We start from the raw sequence: 17,729 nt of genomic DNA, 5'->3' as shown, positions 1-17,729 counted from the left end.
CTTTGTCCTCCGTAGGACAGTGTACATTAATAACTACATATCTATACCATTCACCTTCGATAATGATGTACGAGAGCCTATCATTGACGGATTTGAAACTTTTAACCGAATGTATGATGCTTTTGCTTACGAGAAATCCGGTGCCTAGAGATCCCCCACTCCCGGCCCCATACAGGTACGTGAAGTTACCCGATGCTAGTACTCCGCCATCTGGCCACCGCGATTCCTGTATTGCTACCAAATCTAGATTGTACCTATCAGCTTCCTTTACGAGTTCTTTAAACGCACCTGCTCTGTATAGACTGCGAACATTCCAAGTTCCGACCCTTAAGTCCCTTTTGGTTCGGATTTGATTTTTTTGAGCCATGATGTTATGTTAAACCCGCGCGCTTCGGATCCTGTTCCGATCGCAGGTGAGTCCACCGTTCTAGAGGTGATAACCCCCATACCTCTCTAGAACTAAGTATGAGAGCTTTCCGACTTTGACGAGGACAGTGTCAATTCGTCGTCAGACACACTACGGTTTCATTCTCGCATCCTAACGCCCCCCTGCAAGGCAGCGCGCCTTCGCTGGCATCGTTACCGCGTAAGACCAGGTGACGAATCATTCTACACATCCCCTTTCGGGGCAGTTGTCATCGCTCCCGCATCCTCCTCGGCAGCAGGATTTTGGCCCATTTTTGTAATGTGTGATGAAAGAGATAGATTGAGAGATAAGAGATAATGTGAAGTGTTTTTGTTGTTGTGGTGCTTGCGTAGTGTTTCTAGATGAATGCGTTCGACAGTGTGGGCTCATCACACCCATGCCTGTTCCTATCGGCTGTCCGCGGCTGCTTATTCAATTTATTCGCAGCTAACCTCTTTCTCAGGGGCTGTTCCTCTATCCGCAACCTAAGGACGCGCTGTGTAGTGGTGATAGGCACCCACCCGTCCGATCTGGACGACAACGCCCAAGACCCGCTTAGGGTAGCGGCATTGTAACAGAGACATCTTTATTAAAGTTTCAAAAATCGTTTATAAAAGATTCCAAAAAATATTTCAAAAATATTCCAATAATATTTCTGAAAGATTACAGCAACATATCTGCAAGCTTCCATAATTCTTTCTGAGACCTTCATAGAAGGTTACCAGAAATTTTCGAACATTTTTTAGATATATTGGAAAATTACTGGAATCATCCAAAAGCTTTCATTATTATTTTCAGAAGCTTTCGAGAAAGCTTTCAAACATATTTCACGGAACGACCCGGTAATGTTGTTGTAATCATTTTTGAAGTTTCACAAATTCTTTCCAAAATATTCCAAAAATCTTTCTGAAATCTTAACAGAAGGTTACCTGAAATTTTCAACCAATTTTAAAATATATTGGAATCTTACTGGAATCTTCCAGAAGCTTTCATCAACGTTTTTACAATCTTCCAAGAAAGCTTCCAAACATCTTTCACAGAAGGAAACAGCAATGTTGCTGGAAATCTTTCTGACATTAATTTGCAGCGGACATTTGAAGTATCTGGGAAGATTCCACAAATTCTTTCGGAAATATTCCAAAAATCTTGCTGAAACCTTAATAGAAGTCGAGGAGCCTAAAAACAGCAGGCTCCGAGCAGAGCCCCGACAAGCAAAGAAGCGACAACAGGTAAAAAGCGTGGCCAATCAAAGGGTCGATGAAAATTTAGCGTTCGACCGAGCAGCCGAGGTAATCGTTCCTGAAATAGACGCCGCAAAAATCAAGTCAATCATCGAAACAGTCGACCAAGATACGTTTCTCAGTTGGCGGGGCGTTTATGCACCTAATAATGTACCGCTTAGCAAACCTAGAGGGCGAACTAGAAGTGCAACAGCATAGTTCAGAAATCCTAAATAAACCTTCATTCTTTAAAGACTTCTAATTCGTGCGTAAGTTGGTAATTGAAATCGCGAATTTACGTAACTCTTTATTCTATTTTTATGCTATTTTTCCAAGTAAATCATTTTATATATAAATACCGAGATTTATGTAAGGGCTGGTATGTAAGGGAAGAGCTGGGCTGTGCGAGCATGCTAACATGCGCGGCGAAGAGTGCGTTGTGGTGGAAAAGAACTGCTGCTGCTTTCGTGACGATCGGTCTGTCGTGCTGCCGTGACGGTCACCGCTCGCTGATTCGCTCCCTAGTGAAATGTGTACCTGGCGAGCCTATAGAATTATTCACTTCAAAACTCCCAAGATACTTACTACGTCACTTGCTATGACTGTTTCATTTTGTTTATTGGTGAAAAACTAAAATTTTCTCTTTACGTGTGTGTGTGTATATATATATATATATATATATATATATATATATATATATATATATATATATATATATATATATATGTATATAATGCACTTCGTGGTTTGCGGTATGTAGGTGTAAGTCCTGCTCGAAGATGATGGATACGTTACCCGCGAGTCTCGTAGACGATGTCCAGGTGTCCGAAAATCTCAGCGGCTAGTAATGATTCCTATATCCAGTCTAGTTCTGAGTACAAATTATTTAATGTAATTGCTGCCTCATTACTGATACTTCTTTTAACATTAGTCAAGTACATACTCGTTTCTTTTAACGCTGCATCAGTTGCAAATTCATGAATTTTCTTGTATAGCTTTCTTTCATAGTTTGAAACTTCTTCATCCCTTGGTCTTATTTTGTGTGTTATATATGGTTTCAGGAAGTACAGCCGTTTAAAAATAGAATTTTCATAGTATGTCAGAGAATCTTTTTCAGACGCTTTCATGTCTGCTTTAGTAAAAGTATCTCTAAGAGATTTCCATTTCATTTTCAATTCTTCTACTGAAAAATAACAATATTACATGTATATTATTTATTTTACAAAAGGATTTACATATCATAAAAAATAAAAAATTATATGTTACCTGTAAATGTAGTATTTAGATCATCAAGAAGAGATTTTTTTAATATTTAACCAAACATCATTTTTTAACACTTTCCAGATAATAACTATCTTCATTTTTATTATACATAAACGTCGATGAACACATGATTTTTGTAATGATTTTTTCTGCAGGTGTCATCTGGGAAAGCAATAATATAAGTTGCTTATATTATTGATATGTTACATATAGTAATAATAAATAATGTTTTTTTACTTTTTTATAATTTTGATGACAGTTTCCCTGCCACGACAGAATTTGAACAATGTGATCCTATACAAAGTGCAGATTGATTGCACACTAGTAATAAAGGTAAAGTTATTTACTTTTATTTTAATTTGGAGGATGCACTTTTTCAAAACAATATTGCTCCAAAATACAACTACACATTTGTAGGTTATGTGTGGCAAAAGTTTGTTCACTCGATACCTCCAGAAACGTGCAACTTTTACTTCTGTTGGATGCAATGAAAATCACCAGATTTTCAGTTGCGATTTCAACGCAGCCGTACGCGGCCGAACGCGGTCGTACGCGAACGCACGCTGCTATGTGGGAAGGGCATAAGGCGAGCGTCAGCGGTTTGTGTGCCTTGCATCGCGAAGCGATGCAAGGCTGCGAGCTACCGCGGCCGTACGGCCGCGCGTGGCGCATTAGTTTTAAACGTAAATGATTTTAGAATTTACTGCGTTAAAAGAAATTTGATAATTAAGTTATATTTATGGATTTCAGGTTATGAACCCATTGATGGAGTCAAGTACTCAACATAATATAAGCATATTATGTTGACATATTATACTAAAAAAAATATGGCCAGTAGTTATTCACCGGCCATATCTTATGGCGTATTTTCTACGAGGGTAGTGATGGGCGATTCTTTTCGATTCTGTACGAATCGACCGATTCTTTTTCTGAAGAATCGATTCTTCTATCGATTCTTTTTGACTGACGATTCTCGATTCTCAATTATTTTGAAACTGGGAATCGAGAATCGATTCTTTTTCGGTTTTATTTTAAGTGAAAAATAAAAAATAAAAATTAAAAAATACAAATTAAAAGTCAAGGCTTTATTTTAATCTCTATCGCTTGCAAAAGCTGATTAAAAGAGAAATAATACTTTTTTTGGCGTATGTCGGAAGATGTATATCCGAGTATATCCGAGTATATCCGATGTATATCCGAGATATATTTGATGATATCGAATAAAGCGCAAGACAAACATTTCACATAAATTGTGCGTACATGTCAAAATAAAGTAAAGTAATCTATAAAACTGTATTAAATGGATATGTTATTGTAAAATCATACTTTCTAAATAAAACAAATATAAATGTAAATATCAAATTTTTTTATCAATTTATAATTTTATAAAAATCATGTAGTTATTAAAGAGTATAATAATATTAATATAATATAATATATTATATTATTTTATTCAATAATATTAATAAAAATTGGTCGATTCTTCATGATTCTTTTTCTGGAATCAGCGATTCTTGAGAATCGATGAAAATACAATACAATTTAATAAAAAAATTTGTTTAAATATTTAGAAAATGACAAAAATTATGCTTAACTTGTAGACAACTTTTTTAAATTAAATTTTTTTTTAAATTCCCACATTCATTACATAAACATATGTGTTTAAAGTAGATCCATTAAGAAAAAAGTGCCCTTCAAAGCCCAAAACTGAAGTAAGTCTGCGGTAGCTGAAATAATGAACATTGTGATTTTTGGCCTTCGAAGACCTATTGTACCTGACATATGGTATTGATAAACATTGTTTGATAATTTTTACAGTATGCCTGAGTTAATATAATTGTTCAATTGATTATTTAAACAATTTAAGGTACTTTTACACAAAAAATCAATATCTCATTTTTTTTTAATTTAAGGTGATGAGGTCCCCTAAAAATAGGGGTAAAATGAGAAGAAATGCTTGATAATATGTTACAATTCTTACTTTTTTGTAAAAGCAAAAATTAAAAAATTAAAACAACAGTCTTTTTAGATATTTTATAGTCTTATTGCACATAATACTTGCAAACCCAGTAAAAAAAGCTTGCACGACAAAGATTTCTTTAACAATTTTAAGAAATGATAAATTTCATGTTAATTTTCAGACAAGCTGTTATATGACGCATAAAATAGTACATTATGTAGCAAGCTTTGTTGTGCAGCAAGGGGTAAAAGTAGAAGTTTTCACAGAGTGCATTCACTGTCCAGCGAAGCAAGGGCAGTAAGCATCCGAGGGAAGAGTATTCTCGTAAGAACAGCATAATCATCTAAGGAAAAAATCTACTTTTACCTCGTGTTGTATATAGAATTTAATTCCACTCTTGACTAAAAGGCCACATTTTAGTTCTGAAAAAAACGGAATCGAATATATAAAATAACATTATGTGCATTAATTGTAAATCAATAGGAAAAATTTAAATAAAGTGTCACGTATAAACACACGTCATGAGTGTCTAATTACTATAATGGAGCGAGTACAAAAAGTGCAATGTGGGTAGCGGTAGTGTCACGGCGATAGAGCTTCTGCTTCGTGAACCAGAGGTTCTTGGTTCAAGCCTGAAGTCCGTCACTTTTTCATGGAACTTTTAATCATAACAAAAGATACTTTATTTTGTAAATTTAATTTTATAACATACCATTAGTAGTATTTGAAAAATATTACGAGCATATAGCAGATAAATTTTATGATTTTTTCGCGTAGCCAATCATTCTTTAATTTTCTTAAAAATTTTGTTAAAGATTTTTTTAATGTTTCAAAAATTTAAAAAGTTTCAAAATTTTTGAAAATATTTAATTTTAATTTTTGTAAATTTTGCTTCCTCTTAGAGGAAGCTTTGTGATAGTAAAATTTTCAGTTTCGCTAAAACGTCGTAGAAACGCATTTGGAAATGTTTAGAGTTCGAATCATATGCGTTTTTAGAAAATGTCCGTGCGGATGGCTGGGTGTGTATGTACGTATACCGTTATGATTTCGGAAGTACGCTACTGATCGTAATAAATTTTGACATGCATATATTATGTTTTCTGCTTTGAATTCGGGAAATATTTTTTCTACGATTCTGAAACTTTCTTGGCCGTTTATTGGCCGTTTTTCGACTTTTGTATGAATATATTTGTTTTTTTTTTAATGACATGATTACTACGATAAATTCGGCAATAATGTTTCTAAAAGAGCATTAAATCGCCTATTTTATCCCGCAAGATTTTCAAGATTGACTGTTCCGTTCAATTATTATCATAAAAAAGGGGATTTAAAAAAATGTAATATCTCCAAAAGTAAATGGTCAAACGTTTTGAAAAAATTTATGACAATTAAAAACGATAATATCTATTTGCTGTAAAAATGTTAAGCCATTTTGGCAACTAGTTTTTAAGCTAAAAATCGAAAACAAAAAAAAATGGGGTTTCGATGCCGTACGATTACGGGAGTAAAAATTGACTTTAATTAAGTTAAAATGTTGAGAAAAGATAGTTCTTTTGCTTACCTCGGCTAAGTTATCTATGCAGCTTGAGAAACCGATTAGTTTAAAAGGTTTTTAGATTGAAACTCTTTGTCTCTCACCCTACTGTATTCCCTTTATAACTGAAATTTACAATTTTTGTTAAACCTTTAACTCGCTAACTAAAGTTTAGAATGTTTTGAGAAAATTCATGATTTTATGAGGTTATGAGTACCCTATGGTATTTTAAATACTGAGGTTTAAATTTTTTCATGAAAATTATTTGATTTGATATCGTGACAGGTGCTTCTTTGATAAAATAATTAAGATTAAAAATAATTTAAAAATCATTAATATACAGTACATTTAAACAATTTTATTTATTGAAACTATAAATTTTGTTGGAGGAAACAACGTGCCAAAGAATTGGCAGCGGTTTTTCATATATTCATAGCTCATGATGAGTCATTTTTTGAATATTAGTAAACATATTTTTGTTTCAATCAAATATAGATTTAATCCAAACTGTAATAAGCCCGTTGTTTATTATTTTGTTATTCTAAGAAAATATTTGGTTATTTCAACGATATATTCCTTCTGTTTTTGAACATCGCATTACTTAAAATCGAGTTAATATATTCTGCGTAAATATGTGGTAAATGATTGAATTAAAAAAAAGCAACTTATAGTACTACCAAATTTTTTCAGTCTGCTAAAGTCCGCTTTAGCTGCCGGTATTCAAGCGCTGGACTTGGGATTAGAGCAAGCCGTAGCGTAGGTCCCTCACTAGTGTTTCGAGCAGGCCTCAGAAAATGATTTTTAAGTGCAGAGCAGCTGTACGAATAATATGAGTCTTGTAGGAAGGCTGTACTTAAGCCTTGGGAGACGAGACTTTCAAGACGAGTACTGCCATTCGTCTTGTAAACGACGCACATCCCTGCTATAAACATGAATATCTTTGCTTGAGGTGAAAACTGATGAAAGCGTGCTCGGTAAAAGTCGAAGAGCATGCAGCAGCATTTCGTATCCCTCCAGAAAAAGTCCCAAGGGTGAGGGTTTATACCTGCCTACACAAAGCACTTTAGCCACACCCACGTTACCCCTGAAAGATCGGCAGGACCACGCGGCCTCACTGCAGTTCTGAAGTCAGTGTACTCCACGGCTCGTACGTGACTACATAGCATGCACGCGAACTCGTGTTTACAGTAAATTTAAAATAATACCGCTTTTTTCTCTCAATCTTTAATCAAAATGGAATCACTCGACGTAATCGAAGAAGTGTTCACAGCTCAACTGCAGCAGCTTCGAAAAGCTGTCGAGGAAGGCTATCTTGCAATCGTCAACGAGATATTTCAAGACGATGCATTCAAAAGGGCTTTTAAACGCAGCAAATCGCGCTTGGGAGAGTATCAATTAAATCTTCTCAATACAGCGGCGTGCAAATACTATACGGAGATTGTGGAGAAGCTCATATCTCACGAAATTACTCTGAACGTAGAGGATAAAAAGTTTCCAGTTATCCAGCCACTTTGGTACGCCATAATAAATGGCCGATATCAGATCGCTAAAATTCTGATTCGCGCGGGTGCAGACGTCAATCGTCGAGCAGGTGATCAATGTCACTTCGATTATAGAGGTAAGTACTTTTTATACATCCGCGAAATATGAATATAACCACATTAAATTAGTCGTATTCTAACAATATGTGTTGTGTGATAACTATGACAAACTAATACTTATAAATAATCGTGATTCATATATTGTAACTTTATTGTTAAAGGCACACCCCTACATTTTGCCGCAATGAAACGTAATGAAGATCTCGTGGAACTTCTCTTGGCTCACGGCGCCAAAATAAATGCTTGCAACAGCAGGAAAGACACTGCGCTGCACTACGCAGTGCATGCGGACCCGCGGTGCATTCCAACGGTTCGTTGCCTCTTAAGACATGGCGCCCGGGTCGACCTAGGCTCCGAGCCGGTGCTGTTGCTGGCTGCGAGATTAGGAAACTTGGAGCTCGCCAAACTGCTCATTGAATATGGCGCTATCGCGAGCAAGGACGCGTCAAATAAAAGCGCTTTGCATCACACAGCTCAGGCGTACTATCAGAATACCGAGCTCGCCATGATGCTGCTCAGCAACGGCTTACCTGTTGACCAGCGGGACAAATGGGGAGAGACACCGCTGCACGAGGCTGCTAAGAGTAATAATGCTGCAATTGTACGTTTCTCAAGAAGATTTTGTTGTATTTATTAACTTTGTGCGTAGTTCATTTTAGATTGTTGGTTATGTTTGGGGGTTCCGTATAATTCAATTGAAAATTTGAATTTCGCGCCACAGTACAGTAGACGAAAAACAATGTATTCAATTATGAATAGTAACATAAACCAAATTGCGATGATTCACGGCATAGTTAGACTCTATGATATAATTATCTATTATTTTACAGTCGCAGACTGCACACATACGCACACATACGCACACATTCACACATTACTATTAAAAATATAACGTACTATACTACGTACTATAATATGTATAGTACTAATAAAGAACAGCAAAATTAATGTACTTAAATACGTATTATAAAACATCTCATTACCGAACATCAATTTTAGATTTCTCAGTTCAAAGCCCATGTGAATTTTCTGTTTGCCGGGTAAAATGTCATATTATGGTTGTTACAGAAAATCTACTTGTAGTAAATTTGTCTTTCATCCCGGCGCTTTAGTAAGTATTTTCACTCTTAGAGTTACACGAGGTTTCTAACGCAGTGCCGGTTTTTCAAGTAACTTTCAAAAGTGAAAATTCTTACTAATTAATATTGTGGGAATGAAGACAAAGTTATTACAAGTTTTTGTATATAAAAATACACTAGAAGTACTTTCATTTCATAAAAAGCGAGTTTATATATCACGAATGCTCAGAACAGTATCTCTATACTTTTTTCTCCAGTGTGGTAGGACCGTGAAGTTGTCCGCACAATCTATTATCAAGTGGCGCGGTAGCGCCACGAAAGCGAGTTTGAGAAGCAGGCGAAGTCGCGGCGCCCGTGACACTATTTACTTCTATATTGGTGTTCGGATTTTTCATCATACAGAAAAAAATGCTTATTGTTACTGTTCGTAAGATTTTTTGGCTTATTAGTATGTTTTCTGGGCTAAACTATGATTTCCAACAAAAATATTAGTGAAAAGGCTGCTTATTTTTATAATATGTGAGTGTATAATCCACAAATGCTAAAATTACGTTTTTCTTCTTCAACCCGAAATGTGAAAGGACCGTTGAGTTAGCCGCAAGAAGTGTTAGGACCGTGAAGTTGGCCGCAAAGCTATATACAGATGAGAATTGCTTTCTCAAGAAAATATAATAATATATTACGGTATTTTGAATTAGGAGGTTGCCAGTGCATACTGCCAGGGATAGCCGATGACAAGCTCTAGGAGGCGCGCTCCGTGGTTTTTTGTGTCTAGGTGTAAAAATCATTCGAGGAAGGTGTCTAGAGGTACAGGGTGGTCGATAACGACGTCTAGGTAGTTAGTCCCGTGGTTTTTGGTCTCTAGGTGTAAAAATTATTCAAGGGCGGTATCTAGATGTACAAGGTGGCTGATGACGAGGTCTAGGTGGTGCGCTCCGTGGTTTTTGGTGTCTAGGTGTAAAAATCATTTAAGAGCGGCGTCTAGGTGTACAGGGTGGCCGATGACGAGGTCTGGGTAGCTCGCACCGAGGTTTTCGGTGTCTAGGTGTAGAAATAATTCGAGGGTGATGTATATTAGAACAATCAGTGATTTCATCTTAGTAATAAAAATGTTACAAAAAAGCTGTGGTCGAATGGTGCTAAAGATGCTTATATTTTATTTTTACGACTTTGGATATGAAATACTATAAACAATTTTAAAAAAAGGATTGAAATCTCTAAAAAAATTAACTGTACTTATAGTGTTTGTATGACTTTCTAATATATATAAAAAGAAAATTTAGTTGTTCACCAATAAACAAAATGAAACGGGCATGGCAAGTTACGTAGTAATTATTTTGAGAGTTGTTCTTTGTTTCATTACGATTAAATATAATAAACTTGACTTTGTTTGATTGCTCTCAGTTCTTTTCTATCTGTAATTTTGTTGCGGAATATATCAAACTCGCCTAACCTTTTACTTTTTTAAGAGTTAATTTTTTTTAGAGATGTGTAATACAGTTGGGTATCGCTTTCCCACAGATTTCTATAAGCTGCGCAGAGTAAATGTGTTTACATTGTCTGCTTGAATTTAAGGTTATGTTTTTGAACAGCTGCTGTACTGTCGCTGCACAAACTTTCTGAGTTCGGGGTTACTGATTACGGGGCCCAGGAAGTGGATTTCGTAACTTTCCGTGCATACATGCAAATATCGTTTCGCGGTAGCCGATCACGCTAGGTGCCAAGGGTCTTCGATGACGAGGCTATCCAAATATATTGCGCACTGTAGATTTTTGTATCCACGTATCAATATCTGCCATGAATGCGGTCTAGGGTGACCGATAACAAAGTCGTGCAGTGCGCACCGTACTTACTTCTAGTGCAAAAATGTTCAAATCAGTTATGTTTACTGTCCAGGTACATGCGGTCGACAATATCGTGATCGAGGTAGGGCTCTCCGTAGCTTTCATTGTCTAAGTGTAAAAACTAATTCTAGACACCAAAAGCTATCGTATCACCAAGACCCTGTCATCGGCGACCTCATGCACCTGGATACAATAAACGAGAGAGGTAATAAAAATCCCAGTACCGTCGTAGGAAATTGAGGCTAATATGGCCACGATAGATCAAATTTTATGCCCAGTATAGCCAAATTATGTGGCATATTGTGGCCATATGTCCCTGTTAACAGGCGACAGTAAGTGGGCATAATATGCGCTAAAATTATGGCGAACCTTTTATACATGGCAACCTAACCTTGCACATATTTATGCATATGTGCATACAAACATGACCACACTCAACGCTCACACTGAAATGTACACTTTTTATGTGGGTTCAGATATTAGAAACATTAGGTAAAATTTGTGTGTTCAAGATTATCAACAATGAAGTGTAAAAGTGATGATCCTGACAGATATTCTTTCAACTCAGTGTACGAGTCAGTCGCAGGCAGTATCTATCATTATATTGCCTTATATGCAGTGTATTCATGCAAGATATTTAATTTGTGGCGTAGATGCTTATTTTATTATGTAGAAACAGACTAGCGTAACAAGTTTTGCTTGTCTGTCTTTGCTAGCTGATCCAGACCGAACCCCATGGCTCCGGGGGCAAAATTTAAAGATGGGTATTTACATGAGAATTTAAACTATAGCACTGGAGATAAAGACAAGTGGATATATTGTATTTACAGCTTGATGCAAAATTTCAGCCCTCTAAGTATGATAGATTTTAATTGAGAGCAAAAAGAAAAATTGAAAAAAGTAATTGTACAATCATTGAGAATTTGATTCTGCTCTCAATTAAAATCTATCATACTTAGAGGGCTGAAATTTTGCATGGTAATTTGTTGCAAGCTGTTATAACAATATATCCGCTTGTCTTTATCTCAAGTTCTCTAGTTTGAATTTTCATATAAACACCCATGTGTAAATTTTGCCCCCGGAGCCATGGGGTTCGATATGAGTCAGCTAGCAAAGTCAGACAAGCAAAATATGTTACTCTAGCCTCTACACTACAAATTAAACATCTTGCACGAATACACTGCATATAATGCAGTATAATGATGAATACTGCCTGCGACTGACTCGAACACTGAGTTGGGAATATCCGTCAAGATCATCACTTTTACACTTCATCATTGATTATCTTAAATACACAAATTTTACTTAATGTTTCTAATATCTAAACCCACATAAAAAGTGTACATTTCAGTGTGAGTGTTGAGTGTAGTCATGTTTGTATACATGCATGAATTATGTGTTAGGTTAGATTGCCATTCCTAACATATTACCTTTTATTTTCCAAATTTGTTGTAAATACTTTTTTTTAAACGTCAATGATTTTAAAATTTACTGATTTAAAGTAAAGTTGATTATTAAGTTTATGAATTTTAGGTTATTAACCCATTAGTGGATCAAGTACTCAACATAATGTAGGCATATCATGTCAAAGTATTCTAACATATTATGCAAGAAAATATGGCCACTAGTTATCGACAGGCCATATCTTATGGCGTATTTTCTACGAGGGTATGCACTACCTGAACCCCATCATTATGTATTTTATTTTTAGAACATGTTTTAGGTATTTCAATAAGTTCAGTCAAAAAGACATGAAATCTCTAAAAAAAAATCTAAACCAAAGTAAAATAGTTAGGCGCGTTTGATGTTTTGCGTATCATCATGCAGTCAATAATTTTGTTTACAGTGAAATTACAGATTAAAAAACAACTGAGATCAATTATAAAAAGTCAAGTTTACAATCTATTTATAATACGGAAAACAAAAACCATTATGTTTAATTGAGGTCTGAGTCGAATGATTGGTAATTTAAACTTAAGTAATATATTGATCAATTACAAATAACTCAAAAGATATTTGCTACGTATCTTACCATGCCCCTCACATTTTGTTCATGATACATACTTGTTCACGGAGTGGTCTTATTGTAAGTGTACCTTTCTGCATATTTTATTTGTGTACATAAACATATAAAATTTTTATTGCAATAAAAGGAAATATTTTAATTGTAAAAGTATGTATTATGAACAAAATGTGAGGGGCATGGCAAGTTAGGTAGGGGAAGGTGGGGTACAGCAAGCTTGGCGGGTGACTCGTTTTTCTATAAATTAAAACAGTAAAAAATAAAAAATCCTTTTAATAATAGTTCATATATATGTCTAGATTTTCCCCCTTATAATATTTAATCCAAAAAGGTATTTTAAAAATTATGCTGCAAGTGGAAAAAAGTTAGGAAATCGTAGGTTTTTTTTCATTTTTTAATAAGCGAGTACATTGCGAAAAAGTGTGTTTAATGAGATTTAAATAATCCTAATACATATTTTAAATCTTATTCTACAACCCTGTATTTTTATTTTTGTTTAAAGCCGCCTTAAATATGAAAACATAATAATTAAAAAAAAATTATAAATGTGGGGCACGGAGGGCACCATAGCGGGGCACGCAGGGCACACGGAAGCACTGCGCAGCTCCGATCTGGGGAATCAGCTGACTGATTCCTAACCTCTATACTCAATCGGAGTTCGGCGAACTGAGTATGTAGCAGCTCGATGCTTGTAGTTTTTTTAGTTAATTGCTTGTAGTTATAAGATTTTTAGTGTAGTGATGCTGCGGCATTACGTCAAGAAAACTAATAAGGAGTCGTGGAATGATGGGCAGATGCATTTAGCTATTAGTGCAGTTCTCGGCGGTTCAACATGCAAAGCTGCTGCTCAAAAGTTTGGCATTCCAAGAACCACTTTACAAGAAAGTTATAAGTGCTCGTAATAATGACAACATTATCCAATACGAGAGATCTCACAGTGGCTTCAAGTGCATTTTTTCAGACGAGCAAGAAGAAGCTCTCGTTAGAAAGATCAATCTCATGGAGAATTGTCTCATGCCTCTTACTGCAGCTGATGTGAGAAAACTAGCCCTAGACTTTGCTAAGAAGTTGAATATTCCTCATAATTTCAACGAATGATTTTTTTACATTGTTGCAGTCTCTGATGGATAAATTCAACTTCAGAGCTTAAAATATTTACAATGTTGATGAGACTGGCATATCCATAGTACCTAAATCATGCTCTAGACTAGTGACACGTACAGGACGCAAACAAGTTGGAGGCAAAACTGCTGCTGAAAGAGGTGAAACCGTCACTGCAGAAATTTACATGTCAGCCGCAGGAGCTTTCATGCCACCTATGCTGATTTTTCCTAGAGTGAAAGAAAATAAAGAACTACTTGAAGGAGCGCCAGCTGGAGCATGGTCTGAATTTCACAAAAGTGGATGGATACAAGTTGACATTTTTACAAGATGGTTTAGAAGATTCATTAATTATTCCCATGCTTCAAAAGACAACCCAATACTTCTGTTATTAGATGGGCATATCAGTCATGTAAAGAACCTAGAAGTAATTGAGTTGGCGATGGAGCATGGCGTTGAAATCATCTGTTTTCCACCTCACTGCACGCATAGAATGCAACCACTTGATGTCGGCTTCATGAAACCTCTAAGTCATTATTATACAGAAGAAGTAAATGTATTTCAACGAACAGGTGAACGAGTCACTTTAAAAAATGTGTTTCTGTTGTTTGGAAAGGCATTCATGAAAGCTGGAAAAATAGATACAGCTGTCAACGCATTTAAAAAGTGTGGAATTTTTCCACTCAATCCAAAAATATTTTCTAAATCAGATTTTGCGTGCTCCAATACTGATGCATCAACTTTAAATCAATCTACTCCAAAGACTCCACGTAAACACAACTTTCTTAAAAATCTTTTATGTACAAAAATTTAATTTAATATTTCTAAAGCTAAACATAATATATTTTTCAATTTTATATTTCAGAATTTGAAGCCGAAGTGAGAAACTACAGTGAAATGTGAGTCCGATCCAACCAAAACCAAAAAATAAGACTGAAATGTCAGTTACTGACTCATCAAATCAACCATTCCTCAATGTGATATCTACGGCTGAGCCTGAAATAAGGATTCCATTATCATACATAGTTAACGCTAAGCCATTGATAAATTTATTTGTGAGCTATATTTTTATATTTATCTACCAAATATTTAAAAACTTGTTAGTATTACCACTAATTTTACTGTCCATTTTCACAGAATACTTGCTTAGCATCAGTTCCAACGTCTCCATCACTTCAGGATAGTGTTATACCACTAGGGGCATGTTCGACAGTAGCATCCACTGCATCGTCAACTACTTTCCAGACATTGGACACCAATGATTCGATTGGTACAATGTTTACTACAACAATGCAACAATACACTGGTCCACCACGCCTATCTTCCTATAAACAATACTAATTGCAGCGTCAGTGAGAATTTAAGTGCAAATTTTGCGAACAATGAAATTAAAGTAATTCAATTAAGTGAAATTGATGCAGTTCAATTAGAAAACTGTGAGTTTGTTTATATTTAATATTAATTATTGATCTCGTTATTCAAATAAAATGTATTACTAGGTTAAAAACTATTAAAATCAAAAGCAAAATGTGATAAAAGTTACCTAGTCGACTAGTAATTATAATTATTGTTTGTAAAATCTTCGAGCAATAAAATGAGTTTATAAAATTTCTGTTGGTTAATTTGGTCTTGACCTGTGTGCCTCATCCCCGTGCCATGCGTGCCCCATGGTGGGGCATATATAGCTTTTTGGAAACAATTTCTATTTTGTAAATTGCAAAAAAAATACTCCACCAATTCAAGTTTTGTAAATTGCATTTATTTTAATACTCAATTTATTAAATGTTTTTTTTTGAGCCCGAAATAGCCTATATTACCGACAGAGGAGTTAAATAAAGTTACAGTGCCCAACATGCCCCACCTTCCCCTAAATATCTTTTGAGTTATTTGTAATTGATCAATATATAACTTAAGTTCTTAATTACCAATCAAAAATTTAATTGGTTAATAAATTTGTAGAGAATAGTGCAAGTTTCAAGGAATGAATTTCGCACATTTGACATAATGCGTAAAAAAAGTAAAATTTCAAACTTCAAAGTTGTACTTTGTAAAGCCAAAATATTCTTTTATTTCAGGTAGAACTACTAATAGCTCAAGGCGCAGATGTCAACGCAAAATGCTCGTTCGACGTAACTCCTCTCTTCTCAGCGACGGCCAGGGGCAACACCTCGATTGTAAAACAACTCCTCACCAAAGGTGCAAATCCAAACGTCATAACGAAGTACGGACAAACGGCCTTTCACCTTGCCTGTTCAAAAGGCTTTGCTGTTATTGTCAGCGAACTTCTCAAATTTGAAGCTGACGTAAACGTACCGACTTCCATGGATGCTTTATCGCCTAATAGAGCAGAGTATGACTGGGACATCAGAGTTATGCTGATAAAGTACATCGTTAAGCTACAGGCCAATAGTAAACCCGTCTCTGAGGATTTCATATTGACTTTGAGGATCAAGCATGACAAGCTTTTCTCTGATTGTCAGAGTGAGATTGAGAGGATGAAAGCGACGATACTTCATAACAAAGTAACATTTTTTAAACTTCTTACGCTGCCTAAAAAGGGATTGGTGGCACTGATGGAAAACAAAGAGCTGATGAAGGTTCTTGACGAAAGCGACATAAAGTCATTGTTTCCTATCTACGCGCAAGAAGTAACTGAGCGATGCGAGGTAGCAAAAGCAAGGTTGAAGATGAAGTGTTCAGTCGAAGAGAGTTTAAATTCCATTTTGCATGTAATAATTCCATGCGAAATTATACGTAAAATTATGGAATTCTTTACTTTCGAAGATATGCAGTTTTTGTTGGATTCATCTTAGCAAGGTAACTTCAAAGGGACATTTATCACCAATAAAAGATAGATACAGCGATTGTCTCAAATTGAGGTAAGAAGCTATAGCTAAGTAAGTTTTGGTCGAAATAAAGCTGCTGCAAGTATATAAGTTGCACATGTGTTATTTTCGCACATCATATGCGAATTGTAGACAATCAAGGTCTCGAGATGTAAATATTTGTAATAATGTTAATAAAAAATGAACAATAAACTATGCTAAAATTTCTATAATTATTAATATTGTATGTTAAAATTGTAAATTTTGTATAAATAAAAAATTCTTGTTAATGTCGCACAAGCCTTTAATTTTATTTAATCACTCTACTATATTTTGAAGTTATTTAGAGAATTTGCGAATGAAAAGCTAAATTAGATAATATTATATACTTAATTTTATTATTCTAAAAATATGATTAGATTGATCTATTTTAATTGATGGCAACATACCTCATATTACAAAAATGTATGCATTATATTTACCTAATTAAATTGGTGCTACATAATTTGTATAAACGAATTCTAGAAAGCGCGATGCTTAAAAGTAGTATATAATGCGAAATTAAGTGAGGGTCACAAGCATATCGTCGCTCCCCACAAAGAGTAGCACTGTTCTCCTCATAAGTAGCATGTTCCGGGTTAAAAACGGGCTTTTATGAGGGCCAAGATGTTCCGGATTAAAAAGGGGCTTTTATGGGGGCCAAGATGTTCTGGATTAAAAGGGGGCCTTTATGAGGGCCAAGCGCTACACGGCGATCGAGGCGTGTGACGCTAAGCGTGGCTGTCCGACGAGGCGAGGCGCGCTAATGGCCGGCCGTATGGAAGGTCCGGGCCAGGAAAAACCCTGAAGAAATTGCAAAATAATTTCAACATC

At 35.5% G+C, this 17,729-nt stretch overlaps 2 protein-coding genes across 2 annotated transcripts; both read left to right on the top strand.

Moving 5' to 3' along the window:
• Positions 1-7,500: 7,500 nt before the first annotated feature.
• Positions 7,501-17,067, top strand: LOC100679404 (putative ankyrin repeat protein RF_0381). The gene is made up of 3 exons (XM_031928334.1): positions 7,501-8,001; positions 8,146-8,585; positions 16,107-17,067. The coding sequence occupies exons 1-3, from the start codon at positions 7,617-7,619 to the stop codon at positions 16,842-16,844; spliced, it is 1,563 nt and encodes a 520-aa protein (XP_031784194.1). The 5' UTR covers positions 7,501-7,616; the 3' UTR covers positions 16,845-17,067.
• On the top strand, positions 12,339-15,803 carry LOC103315312. The gene is made up of 4 exons (XM_031928335.2): positions 12,339-13,965; positions 14,048-14,801; positions 14,897-15,086; positions 15,169-15,803. Exons 2-3 carry the CDS (start codon positions 14,219-14,221, stop codon positions 14,932-14,934), a joined length of 621 nt encoding a protein of 206 aa, XP_031784195.1. The 5' UTR covers positions 12,339-13,965; positions 14,048-14,218; the 3' UTR covers positions 14,935-15,086; positions 15,169-15,803.
• Positions 17,068-17,729: the final 662 nt, after the last annotated feature.

This window comes from Nasonia vitripennis (genome assembly GCF_009193385.2).
Source record: "Nasonia vitripennis strain AsymCx chromosome 4 unlocalized genomic scaffold, Nvit_psr_1.1 chr4_random0006, whole genome shotgun sequence".
Classification (NCBI taxonomy): domain Eukaryota; kingdom Metazoa; phylum Arthropoda; class Insecta; order Hymenoptera; family Pteromalidae; genus Nasonia; species Nasonia vitripennis.
This window is presented reverse-complemented; position numbering and strand designations above follow the sequence as displayed.